The sequence below is a fragment of the Pinus tabuliformis genome, chromosome Q (genome assembly GCF_031772625.1).
Source record: "Pinus tabuliformis cultivar Carrire ecotype Pingquan chromosome Q, CPIR1, whole genome shotgun sequence".
Lineage (NCBI taxonomy): Eukaryota > Viridiplantae > Streptophyta > Pinopsida > Pinales > Pinaceae > Pinus > Pinus tabuliformis.
The window spans coordinates 1,253,342,349-1,253,369,312 of record NC_142296.1 but is presented as its reverse complement, the minus strand read 5'-3'; the positions used below and the strand labels follow the sequence as shown (position 1 = coordinate 1,253,369,312).

At 38.1% G+C, this 26,964-nt stretch overlaps 1 protein-coding gene across 1 annotated transcript in view; it reads left to right on the top strand.

The window, feature by feature from the left end:
* The window catches only part of LOC149224355 (SEC12-like protein 2), a 105,993-nt gene extending 85,746 nt beyond the window's left edge, over nucleotides 1-20,247 (top strand). The window contains exons 4-10 of the mRNA XM_089386099.1: nucleotides 16,896-16,987; nucleotides 17,178-17,277; nucleotides 17,392-17,464; nucleotides 17,567-17,687; nucleotides 19,520-19,636; nucleotides 19,889-19,956; nucleotides 20,088-20,247. Of these exons, the coding sequence (XP_089242225.1) occupies nucleotides 16,896-16,987; nucleotides 17,178-17,277; nucleotides 17,392-17,464; nucleotides 17,567-17,687; nucleotides 19,520-19,636; nucleotides 19,889-19,956; nucleotides 20,088-20,167 (651 nt within the window). The 3' untranslated portion in view covers nucleotides 20,168-20,247. The remainder of the gene's footprint in view (nucleotides 1-16,895; nucleotides 16,988-17,177; nucleotides 17,278-17,391; nucleotides 17,465-17,566; nucleotides 17,688-19,519; nucleotides 19,637-19,888; nucleotides 19,957-20,087) is intronic.
* Nucleotides 20,248-26,964: the final 6,717 nt, after the last annotated feature.

The window sequence follows — 26,964 nt, the reverse complement described above, 5'->3', positions numbered from 1 at the left end:
ATCCTAAGCTGAAGCAACACCTTGATGTGCTCTTTTTGTCTGTAGAGTTACCAACATCAATTTATCCATGTAGCCTTACATCTTCGATAGTATATCTCAATTCAAGATTAATGGTCCCATCCAGGTACCTCAACACATGCTTTGCAGAAACCTAGTGTGCATGACCAGGCTTAATCATGTATTGACTCAAAGTATTGACCGCAAAGCATATATCTGGTCTAGTGTTCACTAAGAACATCAATGCCCCAATTAGTTGACAGTACTCAAAAGGATTAGCCAAATTAGGTCCTGTAGCTTTACCACAAAGCTTCTTGAAATTCATTTCCATTGGAGTATTCATGGATTTACACTCAATCATGCCAAAACTTTCTAGTAGTTTGACAACATATTTTCCTCAAGAAAGGAAAATATCACCAGATTTCTGCCGTACCTCCAGGGCCAGAAAGTAGTGCATCAAACCAAGATCTTTCATTTCAAATTCAGAAGCTAACTCCCTCTTACACTAGAGAATAAGAGGTTCACTACCAGTCATAAATAAATCATCAACGTACAATACCAAAATCAAAGGCAAACCTTGGACTGTCTTAAAGTAAAGATTTGGATCTGCATTGCTTCTGGTAAAACCAAGCTTCATCAAGAAGCTATCTATGTGAGCATACCAAGCTCTTGGAGCTTGCTTCAAACCATAGAGGGCTTTCTTCAGCCTACACACGCGTTTTTGGATCATGCACTTCATAGCCTTGTGGTTGCTCCACAAATACTTCTTTTTTAAGTAAGCCATGCAAAAAATCAGTCTTCACATCCATTTGGTGAAGATACCATCCTTGGCTAGCAACTAGAGCTACAATAGATCGGATGGTGGTGTAATGGGCAACAAGTGCAAAAATTTCATCATAGTCTATTCCCTCTTTCTGAGAGAAACCTCTAGCCACAAATCTAGCTTTATATTTTTCAATACTGCCACCAACACCATGTTTAATTTTATACAACCATTTAGAAGATACAACAATTTGCCTTAGGGTCTTGGAACCACTTCCCATACATCGTTATGAATGATGGATTCATATTCTTCAGCGATTGCATATTTCCACACTTGGGCCTTTACAACTTCTTCAAAAGTGCACGGTTCAACTTGAATAATGTTGCTCATGGCTACAACATATCCTTGGAACCGGCAAGGTTTCTTGCTTTCTTTGAAAGTTCCTCTAGTGGCAGCATGTTTATCAACATCTTGAAGTGTGTCATGAAGCCATAAAGGTCTCCTTTTAGAAGGAGGATCACATGGAGGAGGATCCAAAGGATCCATGGCTCCATGGGTTCATCAACAAGATCAGTTTTAGCTTCAAGATCTTCTTGTATTTCAAATACATCATCTTGACTATCAACATTAGCATGAGAAAGAGGAGTGTCTCATGCTTTTCCAAGAGCTGCATCTTCATCAAATGTTACATCCCTACTAAATTCTACATTTCTTTGACTAGGTACGTATATTATGTAAGCTTTAGAATTCTCACAATAACCAACAAATATACCTTTCTTACTTGAAGCTTCCAACTTGTTCCTTTTCTCTTTTGGGACATGGAAGTAGATAGGACAACCAAAGATCCTCAGGTGCCCAACTTCGGGCTTCTCGCCAGTGAATACTTTTTCAGGAGTCTTGTTGTTTAGGGCACGATGAGGAGATCTATTTTGAACATAGACAACTGTGTTCGCAACTTCTCCCCATAGAAACATTGGCAATTTCTGATCATGCAACATAGCTTTGATTGCTTCCATGATAGTTCTCTCTAATGCCTTGCGGGAGGAGCCAAGGTGAAAAGTCCTCTGCTCATACAATGAGGGTGTATATATAACCAATGGGGAGGTGATGCTTCACCTTCCTTGTGACTCTTTGACTACACTCATGACTGTTCGACTTCCTATGACTTTTCGACTTTAATGACTCTTCATCTTCTGTACATGCCCTTTGGACTTCCACTTTACAATATATTTTCGAATAAGAAATTACATGATCCATAATAATGATGTGGCATATGACAACTCATGACATGACATGACATGACATTGCTGACATGGACTACTTGATGACATGGCAATGTCAAGCCACTTCTGCTGCTACTTGCTGCATGTCTTCTTGAGAAGATGCTGCATGTTCTTCTCCTTCCTCCTCCTTATGACATGAAGATAAGGAGTCTTGAATGTAGTCTTGATCTTCCATCTTCTGTTATAGTCCATTGTTCCTTCGTCTTCTTGCTTGATGACCATCTTATCTCCTTAACTCCTTAGATGTTCTCCTTCTCCATCTACTTCATCATCTTGCCGTAGCATGATAAAATACCTGCATCTGCAATCCACTCATGACTTAATGACATCAGTTAGATAAATCCCTAGTCTAAGCTGCTGCATGATGAACCACTGACTAAGCTGGAATCGGGTGGCAGGCTGAGGGAGAGACTAAATGATCGTGCAATTGCGCAGTTCAGGCAGTCACGAATCAGGCTTGAGCTATGAGACTGCACAATGCGTAGATTAGGCTGGACTGAGTAGGGAAATTGCACAGTTTTGGGACTTAGTGAGTCAGGCTAAGGGGTTTTGCATTGATTCAACCAACTGTGTAGTTTTAGAAGGCAAAGCAGACTTGGTGATTACGTAATGATACAGTTAAGGAGTTCAAAGGTTGGGCTTGAGCTCAGAGACTGCGCAATGTGCAGTTGGGGCCAGGCTGGGGGCTAAATTGTGCAATTTTGGAGGCGAAGGTCCGGGCTTGAGCACTGAAACTGTGCGGTCCGGGGAGGTAGGAACTGCATATTGCGCAGTGTCAAGGGGCAGGGTTGCAGCTTGAGGGCTGGAACTACGTAATGCGCAGTTGAGGAGGGCCAGATGTAGCTAAATTGCTGGGAAATTTATGGAATTTGGCTAAGTGTGGGATCAATGAAACTGATGTGAACAATGATATGACTTCACTGTGATCATACACTTAGAACACTTGACGATACAACAACATAGATCATCCAGGATACGTGAACACCATACTTCCCTCAGTGCGACAACTTTGCAACGAGTTACGACAAGTGCGACACTAAAGATACACTTTGTGACGACCGTGACAACACTTGTGCGACAGTGCTTAAAACTTTGGGAATGAGTGCAATGAATGTTTACATGGATGGATCAACTCATTTACACAATGGTAACCCCTTGAAACCACCAAAGCAAGCTTATACACTTTATGCAACAGCTAACATGCGAAAAGACAACATTTACTATATGAAGAGAAAAGGAGAAACGACACTTGTGATATGCGGATGAGAGTGAAAGCGACACATGCCTTAACGAAGATAACATGAAAACGACAATAATTAAAGTGAAAGCAAGCAAAAGTGACAGTTGAAAACATCGTGATTTGGGCCAAAACTGTGATGGAGGTACGACATGTGATAGATGAGGATGATAGTGCTCGACAATACGATTCCAACTCATCGAGAATTGTTCGAATCCGAGTTGTCGTTAGAGAGAAATGGATTTTTGAAGTTGACAAAGTAATTATTGGTTACCAAGTCATGTAGGCTTGGTGTAAAAGCAATCCAACAGATGGGTCTCCTCATCAATTCGTTGAGCCCTTGTATGTGTATAAAAGTGTTTTAGAGCATCCATCTTTTGGCAATACATCTCGAAGAGAGATTTGAAATTTGGAGAGACCTACCCGCAGTAGAAGAGGACTTGGGACAGCGTGTAAGGAGGCCAAGGAACAACGTGAAGGGCCTGTGTTTGAGGCCGAGTTTTTGGGCAGGAGTTCAGACTCTTTGCAGGATTGTTTTATGGGCTAAAGTAGATCCGAAAGGGCTGTTTCAAGTGTGGTCTAGTGCAGAAAGGCTGGGTAGTGAAGGTCGCAGGGCTAAAAGACAAAACATAGTTGTGTTAAGGGTTATTTGGGGTGATTTGAGGGAGGCCGTTGGCCTAAAGCAGCTGCTGTGCTAGGCCGTAGGCCATAGCCAACAACTAAGTTGTTTCTACGCGCAGTGTTGAAGGGTTAAGCCTAGATTTGGGGCAACATAGGTATGGAGAGTCTCTCCTTGGAAGATCACAACCTTAATAGACTTATATTGCTCACTGTGTGTGGGTGGAGGGCAACATTGTGTGCCCTAACCAGTGGTACAGTGACAACAAGTGCAAGAAGAGGACAACATCGTTTTGGAGAGGTGTATTGGGTCAAGTTTGTGACCAGATTGGATTAGTTTGTTGAGCAGCCTGTTGATGCCATGTGTATGACATTCTGAGGCAGTGAAGTGTCATACTAGGAGCATTATTGACAGTGATTGATTGGGTGCCTTAGAGCTGATTGGAGGGCAGCGTGTTGGATACCCAAAGTAGCCCTAGAGCAGTAGACAAGAAGGACGTTGTTGGTGAGTGATTGGGTGTAGTATTGCAACCTTATGTGTAGCTCTTTGATGGACGAAAGAGGCTACTAGAAGGCAGATTGGAGCTCGAGTATTGGCGAACCTAGAGAGTAGTTTGATGAGCCTGTGTTCATTGTAGTAGACGTGACTTGCGGTAGTGATAAGAGGCAATCCTCTTGGAGTCTCGATGTGTAGATGCCTTGATGGACTAAGGCACTACTAGTGAGCAGAACGAGAGGGAAGGACCGACAGGACAAGATACGACATAGAAGTTGCAACGACGTTTGTCATTGTATCTTGTATACCATAGACTATTGTATTATTCAGAATTTGGTTTAATATAATGAAGATTGGTGGTTGTACATTATTGTACAATCTTGTTTAAAACTGTGTATATTGTGCATATTAGATTTACTACTTTATATTTCTATTGTGCAAAGTAGTTTATGGTTGAGATTCTTGATTTGGTAGCGTCAGTGATTTTAAGGCTCTAACCTAGACCCAAGGTCATGGAAATTAAACAAGTGGCTGCTTCCACTCGCCCTGCGCTATGCTCCTCTTCATCCTGCTGGTCAGTGCAACTGCCAATTAGCTTAGACTCAAACTGAGATACTGACTGAGGCTGCATCTTGAGAGGTCTATCCTACTCTCAATCAACCACCACATCTCTACTCTGAGAACTCCTCGCCTTGCTTCTCAATGCTGCATCTGTCTCTACCTACAACTTGTAGAGATTCTTCATCCTCACACCTATCTGCGTCTTGCATCCAGAAGCTAAGTGCTGGAGGTATGCCTTAACTCTGCTGAAGACGATGTCATATTCCTTGTCCTCAAGGGTAGCTACCGAAACAAGATTCTGCCTCAATCTTGGAACATAGAGAACTTCTTTGAGATGAAGAGGATTACCTAACTCCCTCTAAAAATTGACAGTTTCAACTCCTCTAGCTGCATACTAACCATCATCTCCTAGTTCAATTTGAAACTGCATGTCCTTCTCTTTCAGGTGGCTGAAACTCTTCTTGTTCCTGGTCATGTGGAAGGATGCTCCTAAATCAATATACCATATACTGCTATCTGCTGAGCTTTCCATGCAAGCAATCATAGAGAAATCGTTCTCGAACTAGGCAGAAAATGCATGTATCTTTGCTGATGCAGCTACAAGATCTTTACTGGACTCCTTCCACTAAGGACACTTAGTGGCATAATGTCTGAACTCTTGGCAATGTAAGCACTTTATCTTCTTTAGATCCTTCTTCTTGCCCTTCTGACTGGAGTCGACCTCTCCTTGGCCCTTCTTGCTCTTAGCCTTTCTTGCTAGGGCAAGGTTCTCCTTATCCACTGTTGTAACTGATCTACCATCTCTAGTCCCTCTACGGATCTCTTCTTGAATGTAGTCAGTCCAAAACCTTTCCCAATTGGGAAAATTCTCTCTCTCACTAACAACATCCTGGAAGGCCTGCCAAGACTTGTGAACTCCAAGTAAGGCAAAACTCACAAGGTCATGATTAGATACAATCACGCCCACACCAACTAGTTCATCTTGTACTTGAGTGAACCTTGACAAACATGTGACAATGTGCTCATCCTTGCTCATGTGGATACCCCACAACCTTCCTGGTATCACTGGTACTTTGATATAGTTTTAAGATGGCATTGAACATCTCACATGCTGTCTTCTTCTCAGGGATATGAGCTACTATATGATCTCTGACCCCTTCTAGAATAAGCCTTCTTGCCTTGATATCATTCTTATTATGTTGGGCCAATTGCTGGGGATATTGAAGTGGCGCTATCGCCTGCTTGATGAACTCTCCCACCCCATTATCTTCCAACACTATCATGATCCTCCCTTTCCATGGAACAAAGTTTGATGCTGTTATGTAAAAAATTAGTTAATTTTAGGGTTATTATTTAATTTTAATTTTAATTAGACGAAAGGGTACGATCATAAGATCATGCCCTTTCCCAAAGGGTGTCCGTGGCGGTATATAAGCCAGGAACCCCATTGTAATCAATCATCATCTGTAATTCATCTTATTAATAAATATTTCTATATATATTACTGTCTATCCAGAAGTTTTATGCTTCATTGGTATCAGAGCGGATTCGATCCTCTGGACAAATTCTCGTTGCATAGGTCACCACCTTGCACGCAGCCACCGTTCTCCCATCCGCACCACTGTTCCAATCCTTCTGCCCGGCAGCGCTCCAGCCAACCATAGTTGGCAGCTCGTTACTCCTTTTTATTACTCCTGTCTGCTAGCATGCATCCCACCTGCGTCAACTCCTGGCGTCCACCTCACGCTGTCGCAAAAAACTCAACTTCCGTCTGCAGTCTTTGACATAACCGTCCCCATCCGTCCGCTGTCCAGACTTATCCCGTCCATTTCCGCCTTCTGCCAGTCACCTGTTCACACCCACCATCGACCCATAGCATCCGTTAAAAGATTGCGGTGATAAACTGCGCGATGTTTTTTTTGAACGGTCAAAAGGTTCTATCAGTGAACGTGACTCTTCGGGTAGAAATATATAATATATATTTATATCGGCAAATTATATATAACGGTTAACATATATATATATATATATATATATATATATATATATATATATATATATATAGAAAGTTAATTTAATTAATTAAAATTATTTTAATTAATTAAAAGTTAGTTATATATATATATAAGTTAATTTAATTAATTAAATTTATTTTAATTAATTAAAATTTATATGTATAAAATTTATTTTAGCTAATTAAAAAAAAAATAGGGAGGAAAAATATTTTAGCTGGCAAATAAATACATGCCCCCGCAAACCCGCTCAATGTCGACAATGACAATGGCGGATTTCCAAAAAAATAAATAGCAAGCTGATGAAATAAAAAATCTTCACGATACGACAAATCGAATAGAAATAAAGATGGAAAATTACCATGTTCAGACAAAAGCAGACATCAGAGAGGTCTTAACAATGCTGAAAATTCTGTGTAAAAGGTCGAATTGTACACCCGAACAACTACTAAAAGAAGGTGAAGAGAATCAAGAACACATCTCGTCAGATTCAACAAAGTCAACAGACTCTCATGAAAAAGTTGAATCCCCAAAAAAATCAGCGACACCCCACCAAGAAGCGAGTAACACAGCCTTTACAAACAAGCAACTCTGGGATAACTTTACCAATCAACACCCTTTTTTCGCTCAACCATTAGCAACATACCAGCGAAAGGCAAAATTCGAGATGCCTAAATTCGATGGAAACGAAAAAAACAATGTTGCATGGATAAATAAAGCAGAAGAATACTTTGAGATATATGACATCAATGACGATGACGAAAAGCTCAGGCATGCATCCATGAAAATGGAAGGAGAAGCATATAACTGGTATATGTGGTGGAAAAAAACAACACACGTCATTAGCTGGAGAAAATTTAAAGATGCATTCTTTAAAAGATTCCAAGGTGTAAGAGAAGAAGAGTTCTTTTCAAAACTCATCAAGTTACGACAAAAAGGAAGTGTGGACGAATACACTCAAGAATGGGAGACCTTAGTAACACGAGTACCTGGGTTATCAGAATCTCGTCTAATTCCGTCATACATCTCGGGACTCAAAACGCATTTATAAGCAGAACTTGAGATGCATGACATTACATCTATAGAAGTAGCAAGACAAAAAGCAAAAACAGCCGAAAAGAAATCCAAACCAATATTTTGGTCAAAAGCGGAAAAAACTTATGCAAGACAAAGGATACCCCAGTATGTGGACTCAAATAATACAAGATATGTTCCACCACATCGTCGTGAAGATGAAAAATCTAATGTGGAAATACAAAGGATAAAAGAGGGTAAATGTAAACGCTGTGGTGAGAAATGGGACCCCAAACATAGATGTGCTAAAGGAAAAGAACCAAAGAACCTATATAATTGTGAAGCAACCAATGATTCAAACAGTGAAGATTATGACATAGAAGACATAGAAGACGCCCCAGAATTCTCACCAGAATTAGATGACGGAAGTATTCCGCAAGTGTCATTATTAGCTATGACAGGTATATCACAACCTCAGACTTTAAAGTTAAAAGGACACATAAAGAAGAACAACGTAGTGGTTCTCATCGACTCGGGTAGCACACACAATTTTTTAGATGCAACCGTGGCAAGGAGACTCAATATTTTTTCATTTCCCTTACCAAACATGAAAGTGATGGTAGCTAATGGTAAGAAGATTGAAAAGGTAGGGAAATGCCATAAGGTCAATTTGCAGATTCAAGACTTTAATCTAGAGTCTCCATTCTTCACGGTACCGTTAGGAGGAGTAGATGTAGTCTTAGGTATCCAATGGCTACGAACTTTAGGTACTTATGCCGCCAACCATCAAGTACAATTTATAAAATTCAAATGGGGAGGTCAGAAGTACAAACTACACGGATTCCAAGCACCCGAAAATCAAGTTGTATCATCATCTCAGATGATGAAGCTGAGTCGAAGAAGAGCACCTGCTTATGCAGTACAATGTCACCAGTTAGAAATGTTATCTGCAAATATGACCAGGGAAGAGTCACTAGAGATACAAGATATGATTCAGAAGCATGAAAAAGTATTTCAAGACCTACCTATGAAGATGCCGCCTAATAGGGAAATTGAGCATACAATAGAAGTCAAGGCAGGGTCAGACCCCATCAACATCAAGCCATACCGATATCCACATCTCCAAAAAACGGAAATTGAGAGATTAATCCAAGACCTTTTAAAGTGTGGGACCTTGATCATCTTGGAATATATAATCAAGTGGAAGGACTTGCTGAAGAAGACGTTTCTTGGGAGAATGAATCATTCTTCAACAACATCCGTCGTTACTTATGCTTTGAGGACAAAGCATTCTTTCGAGAGGAAGGCAATGTTATGTAAAAAATTAGTTAATTTTAGGGTTATTATTTAATTTGAATTTTAATTAGACGAAAGGGCACGATCATAAGATCATGCCCTTTCCCAAAGGGTGTCCGTGGCGGTATATAAGCCAGGAACCCCATTGTAATCAATCATCATTTGTAATTCATCTTATTAATAAATATTTCTATATATATTACTGTCTATCCAAAAGTTTTATGCTTCAGATGCTCCCTCTAAACAGTGATCTGCTCTCAATCCTTGGTACGCCATCCTTCTTCCCTAGAGATCTCCAACACCTGTCCACTAACAACCTTGTAATCCTTCACAAGAAGCTGTACTTAGGGCTCAAATAATTTTGCCTCTCCTATCAGTCTTGTAGTCCTTCACAAAAACTGAACTTAGGGCTCTTCTTGTAGCCCTCTAACAGTCCTCCAACTTGTACATGAGCTGCCCACTTCTATCCAAACAAGACCTCTACCAACCTAGCAAAACATCAACATGAAGGAACAAAGCATACCTTTAAGGAATGACCAGTTTCTGTCCTTAAGTGCTTCACGGTTCTGTAGCATGTACTGAAGTTTTTCGGTTTGGTTAGAGCTTCTTGTATAGCTGTACATTAGCCGTTTGTTTGCCTCCAAACATCTGCGTAGACCTCACTTAAAGCCACCCTTCCTCTTAGCTATAACTCCTGGTATCTCAGCCTCCTTTTATAGCTTCAGAATAGGTATAACATACGTACTGCCCAACACTCTTCAAGCCTCAAGGGACTCAGCCTTGCTCCAGACCTTAGAGGAAACTCGACTTAAACACAAAGATTATTGCCATGAACTCATGCCCAAAATAACCACTAAAACTCGGCCAACACTCTGCCTAGTCTCGACCATCCAATCACAGAAAATATAACACTGATTCGTCCTTTCTTCCTTTGGAAAGACTCCTCTAGGCTGTGGCTCCCTTATCTGTCCTTCGCCTTACTATATTTGCACTTGTGAATTGTGCTGGTCTTTATTCCATTCCTTGCTCTGATACCATGTAGAAAATCCACGAAAATCTACAATTGCTCTAATGAACAATCTGAAAGCTAGTTTCTTTTCATTAGGACACAAATTATCTCTACTTATTTGTAGCGAAATAGGAACATAAATAAACAATGTCACTCAATAATCAAGACAAAAAATTCTAGGGAACCCAATTGGGAAAACCCTTTGCTTGTTTGAGAAATTTATTGATAGAAGCATGAACAATAGATCTCTTATAATACAATATTTATCTCTCCCAACTTGAGTCTCCTTTCCTCTCCCTTTGGTCGATCCTGCTTGTGCATCCTCTTCCTATTCAAGGATTAGTTCCACAGGTTCGTGGTGATTAGTTGGGTTGGTATCTTAGTAACTGTAGCGTTATGGAACTTTTGGATATTATATGAACAAAAAACACAATGGTTCTCCCTGCTTGAACTAGGCTTGAAACACTTGCAAGTAGCCTAATCTTGCCTCCCTATTTCGATGTGCATAGGTTGCTCCTATTATTTAGGGAATTCTCCCAAAATGCTGGCTCAAATCCCAAGGGAAATTCCTCCTCAAATCTATGTGCAAGCTTCTCTTGCACACTCTTCCTCTCACAAGCTCACACACACAAACTTGTTCTCTCTATTGCTTTGTCTCACCAACTCGTGCTCACAAAACAATGATGTACAATGGTGCCTTCGTCCTTCTTATAAGCAAATCACATAGGCTAAATCTGGCAAGTTGTATTTTAGGAAGTCGATTTGTGATTGATGAGTTAACTAAGTGCAACTAACTCATGTAACTCTTCTCGTCTCAATTTAGAACTTGATACTCAATCACTCGTCCTTCTCCCAAATCTAACTCGCACTAGAAGACAACAAACTGAGCCTCCCACTCCTGCATATCAGTCAAACTGCTTCATGAACTGTCCTAACTTATAGGAACTCACCCTAATTTTTAGGAACTTGTCCATCCTAAGGAAAACTGCTTCTTGGTCTCTTTGACTAAGACACAAGTTAAAGAAGGACATTTCTCGCTACTATTTTCAACAATAATTACTTCTAATGATATACAATCTTACTTTAACATATTTCAGAACACCATTAAGCAATTATACTCAAAAAATTCAACAATAGATGCAACGAAATAGTAAAGATCACAATAGAAAGGCCATGCATAATAGACACCAAAATTTTCACTTGGGAAACCCAAACTCGAGAGAAAACCAACAATCTTTTCTAGGAGAAATAGTTTAGTTCAACAAAAGTACAATATGATTTTATAGTCAAACTTGATCAAACTGATCACGTAATTCAAACAGGTTAAACTTGGTCAAATTGGCCTAAATTCGACCTCCCGCAGCTGCCCACAAATTTGGTCAACCCTAAGTCCATAGGTCGAATTTTGACCTCTTGCTGCTGTCTAGAAGTTCATTCAAACTGGCCAAAGACTGTCAAACTACACAGTCAAACTGTGTTCAAAGCTACCCATAGTATTACTTGGTCAACAAATCAAAATCTCGGTCAAACTGCAGTCAAACAAGTTGCCCAAAACTTGGTCAAACAACCTTAGAATTTCGGTCAATAGAGCCTCGAAAATTTGGTCAAACGGCCTCATAATTTTGGTTAATAGAGCCTCAGAAATTCGGTTAAACAACCTCATAATTTCGGTCAATAGAGTCTCAAAAATTCGGTCAAACAGTGGTCAACATACTCTCAAATAAGCTCAGTCAAACTTTTGTCTTCCTTCCCTTCTCCTTTGCAGGTGTGAACATTAAACAAATGTATATTTTATGATCCGAATTGGTTGCCAAATGAGGAGGTTGAATGTGTATAAATAGTGGTCAAAGGAGGTGGGTTTGACCAAGGGTCACACCCATTCGTATGGTGGGGCCAATCTGTCTTACTGGAGCCTACATGAACTCAAGATTAATAATTTTCGTTTCTTTAATTTTGGCTAACTTGAATATTGACCCTAGTCACGAAAAATCAACACTCCCTCTTGGCTAGGGAGGTATTCAACTTTGACTTTCTCAGATGTCCTCTTTGCTGAACAATTTCTCCATCCAAAGAAAAGATTGAATGAGCTAGCTATGTTAATGTATCCATCCACTTCATGTTCTTATCTAGAACCATGTGGGAAGCATCCTGCATTAGCATCATGCAAAGGATCTAGTCACCTACTAGTCAAATCCCCTTTGCAAATGGATCTAGTCACCCACTAGCCAAAAACCTTTTGGCGATATGGTCAGAATGTTCTGACTAGGGTCAACAAGACTAGTCCTGGGTCACTAGCTCAACAAGTCGTGACTTGGAGCAAGGTCAATACCTTTGACCAAAAATGGTGAAACCTTGGGCCAATTACCATTCCTACATGCCAATTGAATGGTAAAACACTTGCCTGATGCTAAAGGCACTCACTCTACCCACTAGCCAAGTACCTCTTAGCAATATCGTTAGAACCTTCTGACTAGGGGAGCACTCCGGGCCTTGATTCCCTCCGGGCCATTCTCCCTAGCCACATTTCATGGCTTTTGGTCAATGCCCTTGACGTGTCAATGTCCTAAGCTAAGGAGAATGTCTGCCCTTGATGCTACAACATCAACACTCCCTCTAACTGAGGGAATCATTCTCAACCACTCCAAGCTTGTCCCTGACCTATACAAACTTTACCCTAGGATAGAGGCTTTGTGAGAATGTTAGCATCCTACTCGTCTGTAGGAATTTACTGGAGCCATACTGCTCCCTTCTGTACCATGCCTCGGTACTTGATCTCAATGTGCTTCAATTTGTCATCACGATCATCTCTAGCACGTGGTCAACCAATCCTACAAGCAACTTTTGAAGCCACACTACTTCACAACTCGCCAAACTAGGTGCAATATACTCAGCGTCCACAATGCTGAGTGTGATAGATGTTTGCTTCCTGCAGAACCCAAACTAAAACAACATCTTGATGTGCTCTTCTTGTCTTCTGCCCTCTCTGCTTAATCTGAATCTGTATATCCCTGCAACTGTACTTCATCAATTGAGACATATCTCAATCCATATCTAACTGTGACATGCTAGTAACTCAACACATGTTGTGCTGCATGTCTCAGCTCAACTATAGACTGACCGTCTTCCTTCACTGGATCCATCACCACAACTGCTTTCTGGTCACCCAGACTGGAGTACCCTTTGAAACAGATCCCGCTGTGGCAAACCTGGTTGTTCTCTCTGCCATTGCTGCTTCCTAGTCAATAAAGCATATTTACTGTTTGGCATGGTCCACTCATAGAAGGCATACTGCTCTTAGAGACTTCCCATCTCTGAACATCTGGTTTGACTTTCTCAATCCTATGTCATCCTCTTAGACAGTTGGTCCTTTGCTCAAATCTGAATGAGAGTCTCTCAACTTCTTCAGATTTGTCACCATGGGAGTGTCCATGGACTTGCAGTCCATCATCCCAAATCTTTTTGAAGGATCTCAATAGTATGCTTCCCTTGACCAAGGAAGTAATATATCAAACCTAGATCCTTCATCTCAAACTTGGAGGTCAACTCCCTTTGACATTGAAGCACGGCTTGACTGCTTCCTTTGTCACAAAAGCAAATCCTTTTGCCACTGCTGCTCCCTCTATCATGTGAGTCCTTTTGCTCCCGTTAGAAACAAGTCATATAATAACAAGATCAACCAAGACTCGTTAGATATCCATCAATCTGAGAATACAATGCCCAAGGTCCGTACAAAGCTTTATTCAATTTGCAAACATGAGATTCCTTCTCATGTACCTCAAAGCCATGAGGTAGTTTTATCTACACTTCATCTTCCTCAACTACTGCATTGAGGAAAGCGGTCTTTACATCCATTTGATGTTATCTTCAATCCATAACTAGCCCTTCTTCACCAAAGCTTTGATACCATGTTGATTTTCTAATGCTAATTTAGACAAGCACAATTGTCCGCCACTGATATTTACTTATAGTTATAATGATATAGAGTCTTACTTCAGCGTGTTTCAGAACATCATTAAGCAATTATACACAGAAAATTCAACAGTAAATATAATGGAAACAGAAAAGATCATAGTAGAAAGACCAAGCATAGTAGACACCAAAATTTTCTCCTGGGAAACCCAAACTCAGGAGAAAATGTAGCAATTGTTTCTAGAAGAAATAGTTCAGTTCAGCAAAAGTTCAATCTGATTTTCTAGTCAAACTTGGTCAAACTGACTGCAGAATCCACACAGTTCAAACCTGGTCAAACTGGGCTAAATTCAGTCTCCTGCAGCTGCCCACAAGTTCAGTCAACCCTGAGTCAACAGGCTGAATTTCAGCTTCCTGCTGTCCAGAAGTTTGGTCAAACTGCCAAAAGACTCGGTCAAACTGCAGTCAAAGCTGCCCAGACTTTTAGTCGGTCAACAAATCAGAATCTTAGTCAAACTGCAGTCAACCAGACTGCCCAGAACTTGGTCAAACTTTCCCAGAAAATCTTGGTCAAACAGCCTCAGAATTTTGGTCAACAGAGCCTCAGAAACTTGTTCAAACAGTGGTCAACAGACTCTCAAATGAGCTCAATCAAACTTCGGTCTTCCTTCCCTTCTCCTTTGCACGTGTGAACAGAAAACAGATGTATATTTTATGATCCGAATTGGTTGCCAAACGAGGAGGCCAAATGTGTATAAATAGTGGTCAAAGGAGGTGGGTTTGACCAAGGGTCACACCCATTCGTATGGTGGGGCTGTCTTTCGGGAGCCTACATGAACTCAAAAATAATAATTTTCTTTTCTTTAATTTTGACTGACTTGAATATCGACCTTAGTACAATCTTTCTTCTTCAAATTTGGCCTTGATAAATGCATGCTCCAAAGGAGGGGCCTTGGCTTTTTTGTTATTGCGTACTACTTGAGTCCACATATAAATTAAACCCCTTTTTGTTTATCAAATTTTGACTACTGTGGCTTTGTTGATCTCCTTATTTGATTACATCGTATTATTCCAGTTTCTAGCTTGTCTTCTTTTAAATATTCATTAGATAAATAATGCTGAAATTTCGACTACTGTGGCTTTGTTGATCTCCTTATTTGATTACATCATTTTATTCCAGTTTCTAGCTTGTCTTCTTTTAAATATTCATTAGGTAAATAATGCCATAGCACTGCTATCATTCAAAGTGCAGAGTGTAACAACTGGTATTATTTGTATGTGAGACTAATGCTCTGAATCTTTTACCAGGTTTTCAAAACTTGTTTATTCAAGAACCATAAAGTCTTCTTAGAAATGACAAGGCATTAGAATACATAAGCACACAACAAACAACCAACAAACATGATTTTTGAGCATTCTGAATTTCAATAAATTTATATCTAATATATTGTGTTGTTTGGTCCTTTCAGATGGTATTAATTGCTAAGATGCAAACCTCGTTACATTAATCAGCCTTTTTTTTGTTGCCCAAGAATGTTGACTCTCAACATTTCCTCCATAAGATTTCACAATACTATTTCAAAGCTAAATAATTCGTGAATGAGTCTCTATGTAACATGACAAAATTGAAGAAATTAAAAAGTTTTACACAAGTAGAGTTGGTTCAAGCTTTTGGCTTGACAGAAATACATTATTACAAGTGAATGTGCAAACAAGAAGATTATTTAATTATTACTAAATATATCTGGCAATTGTAACAAAGGTGGCATCAATCATTGAAAAAAGGTAGTATTTTACAAAACTGCTAACTGGCAAATTCCTTTTTTAAAAGCTGGTCAATAGCTAGCTAATCACGATAATAGCCCATAAAATACCCTCTAGTGCAAATCAAGGGTATATTTGAGACCTTCTAATGCCTGGAAATCATATATCATGTTTTGAGGCAGTGAAAGCAATTAGTTGTCAACACCTGGACTAAATCTTAAGAGAAGGTGTATGCTTGCACTTATCATTGGTCATGGAGTAGAACGTTATAAAAGGTTTGAACATGCTTTAAAAGTTACAAATACATGTGCTATGTTAAGCTACATGGCTAGGTGATGAGTTTTTTTCCTTGGAAATAAATCCCCAGGAAATTCCCGGGCACTTCTTCTTGTTCCAATTATGATACCCAGTGTAAAGTGGGCAACGTAGACTCCGTGTACCTGACTCTGTGGGAATCGAACCAGAGACCTGCACAATGCACCAGATTACCGAAAATGTCCTAGCAACAGTGGCACCAATTGGTTGAGCTAACACTCTAGGCTTAAGGTAGGTGATGAAATTTGTGGTTATGTATCTCAGATAATGGAGAGTAACTATTACCTGTCAAAGTGAAAGAGAAGCACATTTTGCCTATAATACAGAAATGTCATCAGAACTTGTAGCTTCTTTGCTTGAAAGTGCAACGTGTCTGTTTTATTTGCAAGTTAGCTCCAGAGTGTAAATTTGGAATGATCATTTTTTATAGGAGTGTTTGTCTACTTATGGTGGTGCCCTATATGGTATGATTCATTGCTTAGATTGTTGACCTTATACTTGTAAAAAATAAACACTTCTCTCTTGTCAATGTGATAAATCAAATTGAGTATGGGATCTCCACAGAATGAATTATATGAAATGGTTGCCTCATCTAATTATTTTGGCATTGATGTGATGCAGGATGGACACTTGAGAGTTTTTGAATGGCCAAGTCTGAAAATTGTCCTTGATCAACCTGATGCTCATAAATCAATTAAAGATATGGACTTCAGGTAAACACGAATCCTCAGATTTACTATTGACAGAACTTTTTCATAAAGAAGGAACATTATTTTGTTGTATTTCAAATCAATTATTTTCAGGTATACTATCAACTACTAATTTTCTTATTCGCAGTGCCAGCTTTGTAGAAAGATTAATGGACACAAAAGTTGACGAATGGAACTGATTTTCTATTTGCAGCTTGGATGGCACTTTTCTTGCATCACTAGGAGACAGTGGTCCTTGCAGAATATGGAATCTTTCAACTTCAGCTCCAGCAGCTTCCTTATCAGTGGACAAGGTGAACAAGTTATTTGCAAAATATGATTGCATTGATTTTCTTCTTTGAACTGACACGACATGCAATTATCTTGTGCATGCATGATAACATGTCTTCTTCTGTTCATTTGTCCAGGGCGAAGGACTTGGATCCTGTCGGTTTTCTCGAGATGGTGTAAGACCATTACTTTTTATCACTGTGAAACAAGGTGGGATTCAGATAATTGTAATTACTATACAACAAGAAAAATATATTTCCGAGGCATTTGTTTTTGAGCTATTTCATATTAAGTTGGAGCATTTGTTTGCAGGTGAGAAGGGCCTCATTGCATATTGGGATACAGATACTTGGAAAAAAGTTGGGGCACAAGTAATTGAGAAAAATCCAATTTCTGCCTTCAGTATTTCATCTGATGGAAAATTTCTTGCAACGTAAGTACCAAAACAACTTGAGGCAAATATTTTTTGAAATGCATCTGATATTTCATTACTAAACAACAAAAATATACACCAAGAATGATATGCCATTGGAGCCAAGACCAGTAACACAGTTTTCCCTCTCTTTACATAATCAAGGAGGGCGAGCGCTTTGGTCTCTCAAGATTATCTACATCCTTCCAAAAATGCACATTCAGAAGGAAAAGCTAGTTGTTCTCCCAAATCGTTTCCATAAGAAGGAAAAACTTGTTTATCTGATCACATCCCACACACTGTCTTGCCTCTCAGTCTATCATATCAGCCATTAATTAATTAAAAGGATCCCTTACCAATGAAGAGAGGCAATAAAGAAAGCACTGCATTAAGAAACTATCCATTCTCAAAACACAGATAAACATGTAGTTCCACTTAACATGCTTAATCATTTTCAATTTTGGCAAACCATAAAACATCCATGGGTAAAGGTACTGTGATTTGTTGATCCTTAATTGTTAAAATGCTATGAAGAACCATCCAATCAAGTATTGTAGACTTACGAGAGGATATCTTGACACTGCCTAATCCATCTTCTATTGTGATCTTTGAAAGTCCACTTATGATTATGATGATTGACATTGGGATATTGTGGATGAATCTTAAAATAAAGTTGCCGTGGTTTTGTAATTCATAAATGATCTCCCACAAGGCCATTTCAAATCTTTCTAGGGATTGTCCATTATGCAGTATTTATCCTATATTATTTGAGTTTCATGTCTCCATCTATCCTTATTTTTGAAGCTTATGATATCGTCTGTCAAATTTACATTATTCATATGTCATGACATTGCCATTTCTGCCTTAACATTTGAGGGATATCAGTTGTTGCCAGTCAAAGGTTATTGTGGTATGAAAGTTCTTTTGTATGGACAGATCTAACAAATGTTGCATAATCATACTTTGTTAGATTCTTTCACTAGACATAATAATGATTTGTAAAGTTTAAACGAGAGAATTGAAATCCCGTAAAAAGGATCAACAGGACAGGAGGAACATGGACTACGTGAAATTAGTAAGCTGAGGGAAAATTAAGAATGGATTATTTCTTAAATCCTGAGGAAAAAGTTTGGAATTTACATATTAGATTTATTGTATCTAATTAATATCAATTAGACTAATAACTGTCAACAGTGGCTTGCTGGGCCAGTGGAAGCAGGGTTGCCCTCACTGAGGTTCAAGTCTCTCCAGTGACAGGTTCTCCACTTGTGTTGATGCTTGTTTTGTTCATGAAAGTGGTGGTTCAGGTCAGCAGCAAGTCCCGAGCGACTTCGGCAGAATAAGTACCCCCCACTTGTGGCTTCTTAGGTGAAGGAGCTTGACTAGTTGAATGTTACAAAATGGCTTCGCTTCAGTGATTTTTTTTTTTTCATATCGGGAAGGTGGACGCTTGCCACAGTGAATTACAAGCATTTCTCGAAAAAGAATTATACTAAAATTTGTTATGTAGGGTGTCATCTATTAGCGTAGCGGTCTCCTGGATACCATACATATGTCAAGACTTCTTGACTGCCTATCAATCATTCATTGAATCTTATTAATTATTATTTCTGTCCTTGTGGACAATATGGGCTTGTCCCTTTTCTTATGAATGCCTAGGGAATTCCATAACTATTGAAGGTATGTCACATTAAACAACTAAGAAAGCACGCAAAGTTGTAAATTTGCAGGGATCAAATTAAAGTTATTACATCACAGTTGGAAAATGGTGCATGGTTTGTTCTTTATTTATTCAATTTTATATTTAGGGGGTTGAATTATAAGTTTAGTCTAATATGGTAGTGATTTCACAGTGGAACAAGTGAAGGTGATATTTCTATAATCGAAGTGGGCAAAATGCGTCCATATCAAAAAGTTAAAGGAGCTCATATGTTCTTTGTTACTTCAATGGAGTTTTCACGTGATTCAAGGTGAGTTCATGGAGCTGTAGCTTTAAGTTTGAATTTTGAAGCATCTTCATTTTTACTTTATCATGGACAGTGAATGGAGATCAAATGATATTGCAGGCTATCCATCTAAAGCCAATTTCCGTGGTTGTTGACCATTATGTGATTTATTTCCCTATGCTATATTTAATCAGTTTTATTTGGACAATGCATGATGTTTATTATTAGAGTCTGACAAGTCACAAACGATCTGAGATTCCATGGATTTATGCACAGAGCATTGGTTTCTGCTTCTGGAGACTCAAGTTTGAAGGTGACAGAACTTGAAGAACAAAGACACGAAGGTGGGGTTGTTTTTGTTGTGTCAATATCTTCCCCTTTGTGAGGACTTGCTCTTTTCTTTTAAAGGTACTTTGTAAAGTGGAGTTCTGTTTTTGGCGGCAATACGAGCTAATTAGTTATTTCTGTTTTGCAGCTGGAAATCTCCTGTTCAAAATTTTCATTATTTTTCTAGCCATATTGCTGTTTTACTTGGTGAAGAACAAAGGATTTTAGAGATGAAGTCCTCAGCATTCTCATTGAATGTTTTTGGAGTTTGGGGTTTCATCCTGTAAACTCACCACCAACTGCTGCTAGATTTGGCATGAAAATGCTATGTTCTCTCTTGTGACCAGGGGAAATATATTGATTTATGAGGTGCTTGTCATGAGCTATCAAATAAGAAATTCTAAGATTTGATTAAACAGGGGTGTTGTAAAACTTCGTTGGTTATAATTAATGAAAATGTATTATGAATATTTATGAGCAGAAATCAAAGCGGCAACCTAGTCTTTGTATAGTGGACTTTTGTTTAATATTCATATTCTCATTTGAGAGTTTCTAGCTCTTGTATTTTTTTTGGAAATAGGCATGACTTGTGGCATTCTACAATGCCATATAAGAGCCCTGTACACTACTTGCGGCTACATTTTTCTCCTCTTTTTATGGGGAAGTGTAATTTTGAGGGAAGTACAACAAGAATAAATAGAAGTATAATATGCGTAAATAAAGTATAAACATTTATAAATAAATTCTAGTCATAATAATATGAGTTACTAAGGTATAAATAGGATTATTATAAATAAGTAACTGATAACAGTATTAATAAAGATATATGAACTTTGATAAAATGATATGATGACACTGAGAAAACATATTCATTTGTTGTTACAATCACGTTTTATATCCTTCATTTTATTAGTTTTATTAAAAAACATCATTTTGGCATTAAGACAAAAATATTACATGTGCCTCTCAAAGGCATGTGGGAACACAAAATGCCCATCAACACACTTGAAGATTGAAGATGTACATCTTTATTTCTTAATTTTCCTAAACAAACATTGAGCCTTCAGAATAAGAACATAGGAATTACTGAACTAAATGCATTTTTCTTTTTAGAAGACATGGTCACTAAGAGGAACTAATGCTTTATGGACAAACATAGCGGCTGTAACATAAATGTTTTTGGCTGTTGTCCGTGTCTCCATAAATACTGCAGCAATGGTTCATTCTTTATTTAGTCCTAAAAATGTACCTAATATAAACATCACTTTCTTCAAGTTAACTTGCAAGTCTATTGTTTTCCCTGAATATCACTTTAACACAGTAGACATTGACCTACAAACACATTCACCAACTCAACAAACAATGCAACTCATGAAAAAGGTAACTTGAAACCCTAAAGGCAAATAAATCACCAAACTCACGAGGATATTCACATTTGCAAGGACAAACAAGCAGCTCTGAAAGAATGAGCCAATCTCATATAGACAGATCTAGCAGGTGCATGGATGAAAATATATGAAAAACATTAAGCATGAAGACAGTCATATGACAAACTTCTCAATGTAGATAAGTTGAGGAACAAAGAATTGTGGAAGTGAATAACAGTAAATTCCAAGGCGTGATATTGATGGATACTGTTATAAATTTGAAGCACAAATGAACATAGCTCAATATATGGTATAACACACAACTTGATTGCATTTGATATATTGATCCATAGGATCATCTACATACAACTCAAAGCATAACTGACTTATATAAAATAAGGAAGACATGTCAACTTTGATCACTTCAAGTGTCTACATGTTTCTAACATTTTTACCTCAATTTGTACACTAGTGGACTTGGTGGGGACCAACTTTAATAAGTCCAGTTCCCTGATCGACAAATTATTGGACTTGTAGTGGATCTTCAACAATCAATAATTTTGCACCCATGGTCTCCCGAAGATCCAAGAATGTGATGTACCTACAATGTCAACACCCTCCTACTAGTGTAACTATTTGGATATTTAAGAGGTGGATATTTGGATATTTGTTGTGAGCAATAGGGTCAATGATGACTTGCATTACAATTTGAATGCCACAATACATTATAGTCAATTATTGAAAAGGAAATTTTGAGCTCACCGATTAGTTCATCAATTTACATTGCCTCTATACTAGTGTCAATTGCACTTGATATTCAATTTTTGTTGTTAAAAGGTAGACCACCTTTTGGTTTTTAGAAGACTAGACTATGAGCCTGGATCCAAGGTGAAACACAAAATTAAGAGTTGATTTCTTGTGATCTACATCTCTAGCTGAATTCAAGTTGGTATAGTCAATTACACGGTTCCCATTCTTATTACGATGTTTTATACCAAGTTGATATGTAACCTTGATATAGTAGAAATTCTTCTTTGTGACCTTCAAGTGGCTCTCATTTAGATCCTACATGAACCTAGTAATCACATTAATAACAAACAATATATGAGGTTGATTGTAAATTAAATCAATTATATTGCTAACACATTCCCTGTCAGAGTGGCATTGCCTTAAGACGATTGCACTCCATAGTCAATGTCATCACTGATTAATATGGTGTACCACATGATTGATAGTCTTCCATCTTGAACCTATGTCATAGTGCCATAACATATTTGTCTCGAGACAAAAATATACCATCATCAATTTGGAAGACTTGGATGCCTAGAAAGATATGTCATAGATCAAGGTTTGTGATTTCAAATACATCTATTATTTTTTTTCTTTCTAAACCCACAAATAAGTCAATGCTACCTCCAATACTGACTAAATCATGAACATAGAGTACAACTATCAAAGTATCATCATTCATGCGTAAAACATAGGCATTGTGATATGATTTACAAAGAATGAAACCAAAGTCAAGAAATACATTATGGATCTTCTCATACCACATCCTCGGGGCTTGTTTCAAACCATATAATAATTCTTCAGTTAACACACAATAGTCCCATCCTTACCTTGCAGCAACTTCATAAAGATAATAGATAATATTTTTAGTAAGACACTAAACTTGAGAAAGCTTCATAAAGAAAGGCAACAAGATTTTTGCAAATAACAAATTTTATTGATATCTAGAATGTACATATATGAGTATGAGGTTTGGTACTGTTACAAACTTCTAAAGATAGATTCCTATAGTTGCAACCACTTTAGGTTCTCACAGAGGTAAAATGTCTTTGTGTACAATGTTCTCAGAACAATCTTTCGTATCAAACTCATTATTTGCTCTTGCTATATTTGTTGATGCACCAAATGAGAGATGAAAGTTATTATTCATAACATTCTTTCCAATTAGTTTTAACTAAGAAACATGTATCTATTAGTAACTAAAGTAGTATCAATGATTTGTGAGGGTATCTTGCAGACAATATGATATTTTGTCATCCCTTAAAGGTCCTTAGGACATGAGGGAACTTCATTGAATAGTTGTACTGGACTATAATACAAAGTGGAGAAAATGGCCCACAACGCTTCTTAACTATTATTTACACAATAGAGCATACGTGGCCTGGGACACTTTTACAAAATCTAGTAAGTGCTGGGAGCATCACATAGATAACCTCCCGGGGATCAAATCCTTCATCACTGACAATAGAATTCCATTTCCTCAATAAAGATGTATCAAGGAGCCATGACAAGTAATAATTTAAATGTAATGTCATCATCCCCATAGGAAGCTTATGACGGAGTCCGCTAAGCTAAAGTGGTTCCTGTAGGCTAAAACGGTGAAATACTTAATAAGGGGACTTAAATTTGCCTAAGAAGGCTTTATTAAAAAAGGAGAAAGGATGATATTTCCTAAGCAAGTTGGATGTCACTTTAACTTTATAAAGTGGAGTATCATAAAGTGACTTTATACAAGTGAATTTAATAAAAAAGAAAAAGAAAATAATAAATAGAGAAAAAGGAAAGTGAATTTATAAAGTGGAATATCAGAAAGTGACTTTATAAAAGTGAATTTAATAAAAAGAAAGAAAATAATAAAGAGAGAAAAGGGAAGGTGAAGATGAAAAGACAAAAGGGAAGGCTTAGATGAAAATTGAGGGGACTCTAATTGATTAGGGCGTTGTGTGAGTTTAAAGAGAGCTCTTGGAGAGAGTTGGAAGAGGAAGCTGAGGGCTTTGGAGCCTTAGCTTCCATAACAGACTTCAATGTTAGATTCCATAACAGACTTTAATGTTAGAACAAGACCCCTAGTTTGGCCAGCGGAGTGAAGTCGCTTGGATTTCACCAGAGAGCTTTAATGGAGAACGATATTTTTGAGAAATGTTGAGGTATTCGAGATTTATCAATCGTTTTTATATCTTTATATGATATTTTCCATTTCTTTTCATTGGTTGGAGATTTTCATGGAGAATGGAACATCGAAAGCAAATATGAGCCAATAGAGAGATTGTGTACCAGAGAAATAATTTCTCCATCTTCTTGGGGCCCACGAATTATCTGAAGGAGCCTGCATATTTTATGAAAGCAGAGAGCCTCGCGTGACTGGATTTTCAAGGAAGTTATGGGAACGAGTTTCTATACACCAACGACACAATTTTCACCCTCTTAGTGAGTTGAGTTATTTCAATTTTATTATTGGGCAGCGTCCATACCAAGCACGAGTTTTTCTGAAGAGAAAGGGGATGAGTTATCTAATATATTGCTGCTGGTTGGTCTGTTGGTATTCTGGGACAATTTTGCCATACTAGAAAGAGTTTGTCTTAGTTTAGATGCCATTATAGAGGTTAAGTGTGGCTATATATTCTTTTCACTAGGTTGAGTATTTGAGTCTATTTGTTGATTGTGGTAAGTGTGACTTACTGCTGGTGTGATATCAGTCAAGGGGATTGTTGATAAAGGGACGTGTACTTGTCCTGTAGCGAATCATGAACTAGCTGAAGCGTGGCACCTCTAGCAGCAACTTCCACCACTACAAATATATTCATGCAATTATCCCATGTTTTCTCTCTCTGTATGTCCTGTAAAATTCAAGTTATTTGAGACACAAGGGTGAACTGTTGTTACATATTTGCAATTTCTGGGTTTGCTATTTGATGGTTTTGTTCTCTATACAATGAACAACCTCCCTTTTGATAATATATACCATGGCTAGTGCTTATTTTTGAATTTAAAATGAAATACCAGTCCTGGTGATAGGCTGGTTTCTCTATAGGTGCATGTCACTGTGTATATTTTTGGCACCTGTAAATATTTCTCACCTACAGAGGTGTAGGTTAAACTGTTTGAAGAAAGAGATCACTGAAAATTTTAATTATAAACCCATAATTTTATTAGAAGTTTGAGGAAGTCCTAATTGGGAATTTTACATTAAAACACACATTGAAAGAAGAATCTTGCATTGCAGGAGGGACACCATTATTACAAAAAAGAATTACATCAAAAGAGAAATACGAGGATGTAGGATAAAATGTCCTTCAACTGATGGTCTGACATCCATTTCAGATTCTTACCTACCATTCTATTTGATTTCAAAGCTTAGCCATGCACGGGTCATTCCTCCTATAGCCATATCCTATAAAACATCTATTATTATGGCATACTTGTCATTTGGTGTGTAATGTTGAGCTCTTGGGATTAGTTTTTTCATAACAAATTTTACACATGCAGACCAAGCCCAAGGACCTATGTATGCACATTCACATGTGAATGTAATCTTTTGATAATCTTGGAAATATTCTTGTAATCTTCCCACGATGACCATGAATCAAAAGCACACATATTGATTTCTTCCTTCTGGGGATGATATTTTGTGTGAATTTAGGATTTTCTACAAAATGATGGAACACATCATTTTCTATGAAGTTATTTATAATCCTAGAAGTATGATTTCTTGACATTCCTGAGCTTTGATTATTGTAGTGTTGTAGTGGCTATAACCACCTTCCAAAATTTTGGCTCGCATGCAAATTTTAGAGCCTATCGTGGATCCTATGATTGATCATTCCTTGGTCACTTATTGGTAAGCTAATAATCTCGAGCCCCCTCCTCGATCTTAAGAGTTGTTCACGTTCTCGTCTTTATGCAACATGTGTCATCCTTTGGCATGTGGATTATCGTTTGTCATGCAAAGGGAAGTTTGTTCTGCTTCAAGGGGAAATCTTTGTGCATATGGGTCATTCTCATCACATAGATATGTTTCCCACTCACTTCACACACTCTTGTCATGAAGGTTGTTGCATCAAGCAAAGTATGTTTTATATGTTCTAGATGGTCTATGTTGTATCACTAAGTGTTCAAGTGTGTGATCACAGTCAAAGTTCTATCACTGTTAAATCAGTTTTATCACTCCCACACTTAGCAAGTTTCCCGAGCAACCTAGCCTCATCCAACTTTCCGGAACTGCACACTTCGCTTCTGCAACCGTCAAGCTTTTTCCCTTGCCTTCTTGAACTGCGCAATGCACAGGAACCCCAACCTCCCTTGGCATCCAAAATTGCATAGCGGTTTCCTCCAGTGTCCTTCCCTCAACTGAAACCCACTGTTTCCATAATCTGCGCAGTGTTGTCCCTCAACTACCCACTCTGTCTTGCAACCTAAAACTGCGAAGATATGTTCTCTTGGGACCCCATCCCGTAGCAGTGCCTGCATCTCAAAACTGCGCAGTGTTGTCCCCAGCTGCCTAGTCTATCTTGCAACCTGAAACTGCACAGAGGTCTCCTATTAGGACCCCTATGGAGCATATCAATGATCCTCACTTATTTACCATTGAACTTTCTCCATGCCATAAAAGACAGTATAGTATATATATATATATATATATATATATATATATATATATATATATATATATATATATATATATATATATATATGTATTGCAGAAGTAATCCAAGGAATACCTCTCACAATCCATGATTACATCACTATCTCAGTATAGTTATTACATCAAGGCAATTTCGATGATGAGGTAGTCTATCTATACAGTGCCACCCATAGTTTAGTTATATTATTCATATCAATATGCTTATCACAATATCAAATTTTGTCTAT